Genomic DNA, 9,272 nt, shown 5'->3' with positions numbered 1-9,272 from the left:
AAAAAAAAAAAAAAAAAAAAAAAAAAAAAAAAAAAAAAAAAATTCCTGACAACAACCCAAAGGCTTGTTTGTGAGAGAATGGAGAAACTAAACTGTGGCACACTCACATAATGGAATATTATACAACTGGGAGAAAGAATGAACTACAACCAGTGACAAAAATCTAACTGAGTTCCTCCTGCCCCCCAGGGCCCTGGCTAGAGGATCTAATTGATTCTTAGTAATTTCATATTGAGTAAATTATCAAGCCTCAGAAATTTTTCATAAAATTTCAAAACAAAAAGTAAAACAAAACAGAATATTAGCCATTGATATGCATAAAACTTTTTAAAAAGCAAAATCATAACAAATACAAGATTCAGATTGACGGTTACTTTAGAGGAACAAAATAGGGAGGAGCGTATAAGCAGATGTTACATAAGTCATTGTTTCTGTTTTAGTTCTCTGGTTGAATAGTAGGTTTATAGGTATTCATGACATCAGCAAATAAAATAAAATAGGACCAGGAGTATACACAATGATGCTAGTGTGCTATACTAGAGATTGTGATTTTGTGCCCCTAAATTGTGATATTTCATGATATTTAAAAATATCAGCAACACAATTAATGTAAATGGACTAAACTTACTAATTGGCACAATAAATAATGAACCAGAGCTAGCTATATGCTATTTACAGGAGACCGAACAAAAAATTTGGGACATGGAAAGGTTGAAGGTAAAAGGAAAGAGGGAAAGAGAAAGATCTATTAGTCAAGGGCTAAGTAAAAGAGTAGTTACATTTATTACAGACAAAGTAGACTTTAAAGCAAAAGGCATTAGGGATAAGTATCTTCTGTGCCAATATTAAAGGAATAATTCACTAGGAAAATAGCAAATCTAAGCTTGTGTGCACCTCATAACAAGGCCTTAAAATACACAAAGCAAAAAGTATGAGAAGTAGAAAATGCATAGTTATAGTGGGAAATGTCAACAGTTCTTTTTGATGTACCTGACAACGTACTTTTAAAATACAGCAAAATTTGAGAGAATTACAGGAGAAACTGGCAAATCTAGTCATATAGAAATTTTAATGTACTTCTATAAAAAGCAATAGGTCAAGCAGACAAAATATTAGTAAGGCTACAGGAAATCTAGATAATATAATTAATAAGTCTGATCTAATAGACTCATATAAAATGCTATACTTAAAAATTAAGGCATATACATTCTTTTCAAAACTACATGAAATATTTATAAAAATTGGCTGCACCAAAGCAAGTTTCAATAAATAACAAAGAATGTGCTTCATATAGATCCTGTTCTTTGACCTTAATTCAGTTAATTTAGATGTTAGTAACTAAAGAATAACCTCAAATATCCCTCAAATACACCTGTATTAATTCACTGGTCAAAGAAGAAATGTATCTGAAATCTAATTTTTTGTTTTTTAAACAGGATCTCGCTCTGTCACCCAGGCTGGAGTAGTGACGTGATCATGGCTCACTACAGTCTCAACTTCCCAGGCTCAAGTGATCCTCCCACCTCAGCCTCCTGAGTAGCTGGGCCTATAGGTGCATGTTAGCATACCTGGCTAGTTTCTAGAAAAGTTTTCTTTTGCAGAGATGGGGCCTCACTATGTTGCCCAGGCTGGTCTCAAACTCCTGGGCTCAAGTGATCCTCCCACCTTAGCCTCCCAAAGTGCTGGGATTACAGGCATGAGTCATTGTGTCCAGCCTAAAATCTAAACTTTTTTTTTACCTCAATGATAATAAAAAGTCTGTATATCTTGTGGAATATAGCTTGAGTGGTACTTAAAGTGAAATCTGTAGTCTTAAATGTTAAAATCAGAAAACAGATGGCTAAAAATTAATTACCCAAGGCACCAATTCAAAAAGAAAAAAAAGAGCAACAGAATAAATCCAAAAAGAGCAGAAGGGAATACTATATGATATATATTAATATTACATTACATATTATATTATATATAATAGTATATATTTTCTATTGTGCCATATATAAGAATATAATGTATAATAATGTATAAGGACAAAACTTACTGGAACAGAAAAAGAAACAATATTTAAACTAAAGTTTGGTTCTCTGAAAACACTAATAGAAAGTAGAAAGAAAACACTAGTAAAAAAAAGAAAAAAGATCTCTGGCACAGCTGATCCAGATAAGAAAAAATACATATAAAATGATATTTGGAATGAAAAAAATAAACATTATGGATAGATACAGCAGAGATTAAAATACATTAAGAGATAACTATGAACAGCATTTTGTCAACACATTTGAAAACCTAGATGGTATGGATAATTTCTTTGAAAAATGTAGTGTATAAAAATAGATTCAAGAAGAAAACAGAAAACCTGAAGAGATCTACAAGCGTTAAAGAAATGGAATCAGTAGTTAAAAATCAACCCACGAAATGTCTATCCCAGACCCAGACAATTTACCCGCAAGTTCTACCAAACATTCAAGGAACACATAACTCCAATCTTATACACACTGTTCCAGAAAATGAAAAAAGAAGGAACATTTACCAGTTCATTTTATGAGACCAGTATAACCAGACAAAAGCAGTATGAAAATGGAAAACTGCAACCAATTTGACTTATGAACATGAATACAAAAAGAATCCTAGAATGAAATTAAATGTTGACCATCATTCATTCATTCATCCATTCACTCATTCAGTCAATCATTATTTATTGAGCATTAACCGTGCGCCAGCAGGCACTGTGCTGGTACATGGAGAGCAGAAAGGGACAGGAGCTTCTGGCTCAGAGGAGATGGGCAATAAAGCAAATGATCATACAGGGTAAGGTACACAGAGGACGTTCTGGTAAGGTAACTGCATATCTAAGGGCATTGGACCCTGTCAGAGAGGTCTGGGAAAGATTTCCAGGCACATAAGTGGAGTAAGGGTGGATGTGGGAAGACTGTTTTGTGAGCTGTTGCAGGGCCTTGGGTGGGAGATCTGGGATGCAGTAGCAAGAAAGATGGATTCGAACTTGGGCTTCCTTTAGAAAAGCTAAGTGGAGATGCTGAATAGGAAACTGACCAGACTCTGGAGCTCTTCAGGAAGGGTGAGGCTGGAGATTTCAATTTGAGTGGCATCAACATGTGTTTAAACCCATCCTGGAAGACTGAGTTTGAAGAAGGAAGTGTCCAACATTGTCCTGGGCTGTTGAGACTTTCAGAGGGTTGAGGACTGATATTACGCTGCTTGTATTCTCCTGAGGCAGGGGCTACATTGAGTGAGCTGGAGAAAAAAATGCACATAATAATAATAATAATAATAATAATAATAATAATAATAAGCTATTACAAATAATGTAGTGCATAGGGGCAGCCAAGAGGGAATTTTTTTGGACAATGAAACTATTCTGCATCTTGATTATGGTGGTGGTTACATGACTCTATGCATAAGTCAACACTTACAGAATTACAGACCAAAAAGAGTAAAGGTTACTATATATAAATTAAAAATAAATGAGTAAAAACAATGTAGTAATGGAGACTTAAAGTCCAGTTCTTTCTAAGCCACTGACTTTGTAACTGCAGCTCTAGTCCCTCTCTGGATTTTAAATCAGTTCTGTAAGTGTCAGCTTGTGGAGGTCTATACCACAGAAGAAGGGCCCCCAACTCTCGCCTTGTGAGGGACAGAATAAACATGCAGGCAGCAGAGGCCACATGGCATTGGACTGATGATCAGAGGGTGGGGGTGGGGTGTAGACTGGTGAGTTTGGCACCTCTGAGACCCTGATGTATAATGAGGGGATTAGATTAGGAAAGTCCTTTCTACCTAGGATGGCCTGTGGTTCTACTGTAAAAATCCCAAACACAATACAATGAGCTCTGTTGTCTGCATATTGTTGAGAATAATCAATCATAATAAACAATCATCTAACAACTGGCCGTTCAACACATGAGAGCCCAGATGATTTGGGAAGGAGCTTGGAGTGACAGGAAATGTTCGGGTTTGTGGTTTAAAGCCTTAGAGCACCTTCTCAATATGATTATATTGAGTAGTGATTGATAATAAACACGAATCAGGTTTACAGTGATAAAAGGAACTTTTACAACATTGGTTCACTTCAGCCTCTCACCTTCACCCCATCAATCCTGTCAAGGAGGAATTACTGCAATTCAGGGAAGGGGGAGATTGAGGGTCTGGTCACTCAAGGATATGGCTGGTGTTGAGATTTTCCAAATATTCCATTTTTCCAAAACCCACAGTGGATTTGGTACAGTTTTGGTGTTGAGTGTCTTCCTTTGTCTCCTAATCCTATGAACATTAATGGGAAAGTGTTAATTGGGTATCAATTCATGCTTAACATTAATCTCAGTATTTGATGAACCACAACTTATGTTGCCCCTCATGCCATATTAACTCAGTTTACTGCAACAACTTAAAATTGTATCCATATTGTTTCAAATGTCCCATAAATTGAAACCAGCCCGAATTTGGCCAGCCTGGAATCTGCCGGAGAAACGTGCGATGCCTTTGGAAGGCTACAGACACCGTCCTTTTGGAGTTTTCAGTGCATGAAGGTATGAAACCAGCATTTATTAAGCACCCACTGTATGCCAGAACCCGTGCTGTACAATACTGCTGCTCCTAAGGTGGGAGTGATTCTGAAGCCTTCTGCCACCAGCTACCTCTGCAGGTCGTGAGGGGTCTTGGGCTATTTCAGTCTCATGCACTTTATTATCCTGGCATACAAAGGCTGGGTAATTTGAGAAATAAAATATATAACGAACGGATTAAACAGGGGTTTCCTGAAATAACCACCCTTCCCAGCCATCCCAGAGGCACTCCAAAAGTACTTCTTGTTATATACAAACATTTGCTTTGAACCTCAATCATGTGACCTTGACTCTTATAATCTATCTTATTATATTTTTAAAACACTATATGATTAACATGGAAACCCTTTTTTTCGGCACTTTCTCGCCACTGGAATCGCGTCAGTTTCTCAAAGTTCCAAAATAACCTTTCCCGGGCACGGATTGGTACCTCTACTGGGGAAGGGCGGGGAACCGCGCAAGACGTGCCGGTGTGGAGTGAAAGCCAGAGAGAACTTCCAGCGCAAAAGGAAAATAAAACTTGTGGCTGGTGTTTGTGCAGGAGGGTCTCCGCTATCCTGAAGCCCCCCGATCCTGGGGGGTCTCAGGGGCCGCCAGAGAAGCGCCGGGGTGTGGGTTTGCTCCCGACGTCCTTGACCTAAATTTCTGAGCCGTGGCTGGAAACAGGGCACAGCGCAGGGCGGGCGGCTGGTGCCATCTCCGGATCTCGGCGGCAGGGGCCGGCAAACTTGAATGGAGAGGGCGAACTAGAGAGGGTGGGGGGCGTCTTCTCCCTGGTCCGGGTGAGGAGCCGCAGCAAGCTCCCCGCGCCTCCCCTCCCCCGATCCACCCGCCCCCCGCAGCCCATGTGATCCAGGGAAGTCGGGGTGCGCTCCCCCTCGCCCGGCGCCCTGCCGGCCCGGAGGCGGGGTACCCTCGGCCCGCGGGGTTCGCGCGCCACCCGTGTGGGTCCGGCCGCGGGGGGCCGACTGTACGCGCGCGGGCAGGCGGGGGCCGCACGGGGGTGCGTGACGTCACCGGCATTGGTTACACGACGTTCTAGAACTCCGCCCCACGTGCGCCGGGGAGGAGGGGGAGGAGGAGGAGGAGATGGGGGTGGGGAGGAGGAGGGGGAGAGGTGGTGATGGGCCGGGGGGGCGGGGACGGGGGGTGTGCGAGGCAGCGGGGCTGAGCTAAGCCGAGCCCACGTGTGACGGCTCTCGCCGCTGCCCCGGCTCCGCCGCTCGCAGAGAGATTCGGAGGAGCCCGGGCGGGGGGGAGGAGGAGGGGGAGGAGGGAGCGGAGATCTCGGGGCTCGGAGCCGGCCGCCGCTCCGCTCCGATCGCTGTGGGGCTCGGTTTTTTGGGGGTGGGGGGGCGGGGGGGCTCAGATATGGAGGCAAATGGGAGCCAAGGCACCTCGGGCAGCGCCAACGACTCCCAGCACGACCCCGGGTAAGTTTCCAGCCGCTGCCCACCGCGCCGCCTCGGGCTCGCTCTCCTTGCAGCGGCGGGGACGGCGGTGCGCGGAGCCGGGCATCTCCCGCGCCCCCCCGCCCCTCCCGCGCGCCCCCCCCGTGGAAGTTACACACCTTTGGATTGCATTTCGCCGTCACCTTCTCCCCCACCCCACCTCCCGGCTCTCGCTCGCTCGCTCCCCCCCCCGCTTTCCTTTTAGCTTTTGTAAGTTACACGTCAAAATGGCCGATCTGACATCGGTGCTCACTTCTGTTATGTTTTCTCCCTCTAGTAAAATGTTTATCGGTGGACTGAGCTGGCAGACCTCACCAGGTAAGGGAGGGAGGGGGGGACGCCTGGGTCCCCCCCTTCTTGGCTTCTTTATTGCTCTTTGTTATCCCGGTGTAGGAGCCCCCCCCCGCCATTGGCTCCCCACTTCTCCTGTGCAAGGTTATTTTTTTAAATAGCAAATCCTTTCTGAGCCCTCTATGCGACCTCTGTTGCCGAATTTCCCCCGCGTGTGCAAAAAATGCAAAAACAAAACAGAATAACCACAGAAAACTACTTTTGGATTTTGTCCTTGATGAAAATTTGCATTGCTTTTTTTTTCCACACCTTCTCTCCCCCCCCCCCATCTCTCTCTTTCTCTCTCTACAGATAGCCTTAGAGACTATTTTAGCAAATTTGGAGAAATTAGAGAATGTATGGTCATGAGAGATCCCACTACGAAACGCTCCAGGTAAACCATTCCCTTCTGGATTTTGTCTTTATTTTAGAACAAAGTTGAAGTTTTATTTTTGGAGGTGTCTTCGGAAGTAGCTAAGCGGATTAGAATGGGGCTGAGGCGCGTGGCTGATCTCGAACGGCGCTCTATACCACCCCCACCGCCCCCCAGTAACCCCAGAGGTTATTGTTAATTGGAGCTGAACTCTGGATACAGAGATACCCATCTCTCTGCTTTAAGTCATTTTCCCGTCGCTTCTTTTTCTCTGTTTAAAATGACATTCAGCTTCATTTACTTTCGCGTAGTTTTTTTTTTTTTCTTTTTTTTTTTGGTCTTAATGTATGTTTCCCCCACACTCCCAGCTCCCCAAACTCTTAAGATCCCTCTTAGAAAGATGGTGGTGAATCTCTTCTAAGTGCCGGGCTTTCTTCGGAATAAAACAATGCGTTAAGAAAGGGAAGGGGAGGAGGAGAGGAAACTGAGGTGGCCAAAGAGTGGAGGCACCAGCATTTTCCAAGTTACCTCCACCCTCCCTGCCCCCGTTCCACTTCCCCCATTAACCTTGATGTTTTTTCTTGCGAGGTGGTGGGCTGTAGGCAGGTGGGGAATTGGAGGAGGGGAGTGGGACTGGGGGTGCGTGGAGGGCAACTTTTGCTCCTCATTCAGCCTTAGGTCTCACTCCTTGTTGCTTTCAATGGTGTCACATTTTCTTGTTTGTTTTTCTCCCTCTTTGTCTCCTTTCAGAGGCTTCGGTTTCGTCACGTTCGCAGACCCAGCAAGTGTAGATAAAGTATTAGGTCAGCCCCACCATGAGTTAGATTCCAAGACGGTAGGTTGCTTTTTGTTGTTGTTGTTCGCCCCTTTTCAGGAACGGTCTGGGCATTGACAGCCCCATTTAAAGGGACAGCGCCTTCTTTTGCCTCTCTACTAGAACTGGGTAGTTTAAACTGAGCTAGCGAGTTGATTCAAAAGTTTGCTGCTGTGGCTGACTTTGGGGTTTTCTTTTTAGAGCCTGTCCCATTGCAGCTTCAGATGCTGCCAAGGTTAGGCCTGGGGAGGAGAGGGTTCGGCTCCGGCAGAGTCTGCCTGCCCGGCCTGGGGACCGTGCAGAGAAACTCCACCAGAGAGCAAATGCAACTTTTCTTTGTCAGCCAGGCACAGCACGCATTCCCAACTGTGGCTCTGGGGATCAGCTTTGAGAAGGCACAGCCTGCTTTGTGGCCAAGGGGGACAGCAGTGGGAAGGAAGGGAGAGGGCGCTAAATACAGGTCCAGGCAACAGGTTCCTCCTGGGGCACTTGGGATTTGGAATGTGGTTTGGGAAGGGAAGGGGACGCCGGCAGAGCTGAGCTGGGCATCCACTGGGGTGACTCCACATGGCATGAGATCTAAGTCTGATAAGGCCTGGGGGTTTCAAAGTGATTTTTTTTTTCCCTTCCTTTTCTTTCTCAGATACTTTCATTTGAGTGTGGGTACTTTTATACCTTACAAGTTTTAAAAATCCAGAGTAGAAGGGGAAAAAGTCTCTAGGCAGAGGTCAGAAGGGGAAGGGAAGAGTGTCTGTATATAACAATACATTTAATGGGAGGGGGAGTATGCAGTGTTTTATTTAGCCCCTGTATGGGCCTCCTGCCTCTCCTCCCTTCCCTTTATGCCTACCAGAGTTTCCCCACGGTTTTTATTAATATATATCTGCCCCAAACAGAGGCCTTAAGATGACATTGGGCTGTAGTGCTGGGTTGCATGGAACTTCACTCCTCTGTGCTGGGGTAGTGGGACAAGGCCAGAGATGGGGCTCTACTTCCATCCGCCTCTTATGAAAGTGAGCAAGTCACTCCCTACCTCTGGGTCTCAATTTCCTCTTCTGTAAAATAAGTGGACCGAGGTGATCTTTTCAAGTCCCTTTTGGCTTTAACATTGAATGGAAGAGAAGGAAAGAAAATAAAGAAACCTGGCAACCTTCGGTGCACTTGAATTGATTTTGCAAATTCACCCTCTTTCTCTGATCAAAGAGATCAGGTGTGTGTGCCTTCTCCTAAGAAAGAAACCCACCTACACTCTTAGTTGATTTATTAATTGTCCTGGACTTGTCATAGCTTGCATGCAGCCCAGCCTTTTGTACTTTTAGATAATTTAATTTCAGAAATCATTTATAGGACAATAACGGATGTCTGAAGAATTTTTCTCTCCTTGATTTCTTGGTTAGCCATTTCAAAAAGCTAGTGAAATTAAAGAGGAAAATCTTTTCAAGGCAAATTTGGGAATTTATCATCCACCCCCTCTTGCTACCTGGGTGGGAGAAACAGTATTTGGTTTCTGTGGTGGCTGGCGGGTCATATTCCTCTGTATCAGGTGCAAAGCCTGCAGTTTCCCTCTCTGATTGTTTATAGACTTGTTTTGGTCACTATTATTTAGTGTAACCTAGCTTTTGACTTTGTTTCAACGTTCAGTGCAGGAGGCAGAAGCGGTTGGTTTATTGACATGGAAACGAGGATCTTGTTTACTGTTACCTTAAAAGCTTTGTTTAGGTAACGGC

The 9,272-nt window shown here is 44.4% G+C and overlaps 1 protein-coding gene across 4 annotated transcripts in view; it reads left to right on the top strand.

Annotated features, from left to right (window-relative positions):
• Positions 1 to 5,728: 5,728 nt before the first annotated feature.
• MSI2 (musashi RNA binding protein 2) overlaps positions 5,729 to 9,272 on the top strand; it is a 436,670-nt gene continuing 433,126 nt past the window's right edge. For 2 of the 4 annotated variants that reach the window (XM_023204579.2, XM_023204580.2), the window contains exons 1-4: positions 5,729 to 6,010; positions 6,306 to 6,346; positions 6,671 to 6,752; positions 7,482 to 7,566. In XM_023204579.2, coding sequence (XP_023060347.1) covers positions 5,949 to 6,010; positions 6,306 to 6,346; positions 6,671 to 6,752; positions 7,482 to 7,566 — 270 coding nt within the window. In that variant the 5' untranslated portion in view covers positions 5,729 to 5,948. The remainder of the gene's footprint in view (positions 6,011 to 6,305; positions 6,347 to 6,670; positions 6,753 to 7,481; positions 7,567 to 9,272) is intronic. The other 2 variants (XM_023204578.2, XM_023204577.3) reach the window with 1 other exon arrangement.

Source organism: Piliocolobus tephrosceles, chromosome 16 (genome assembly GCF_002776525.5).
Source record: "Piliocolobus tephrosceles isolate RC106 chromosome 16, ASM277652v3, whole genome shotgun sequence".
NCBI lineage: Eukaryota > Metazoa > Chordata > Mammalia > Primates > Cercopithecidae > Piliocolobus > Piliocolobus tephrosceles.
The sequence above is the reverse complement of the archived record's forward strand: the minus strand, read 5'-3'. Positions and strand labels throughout refer to the sequence as shown.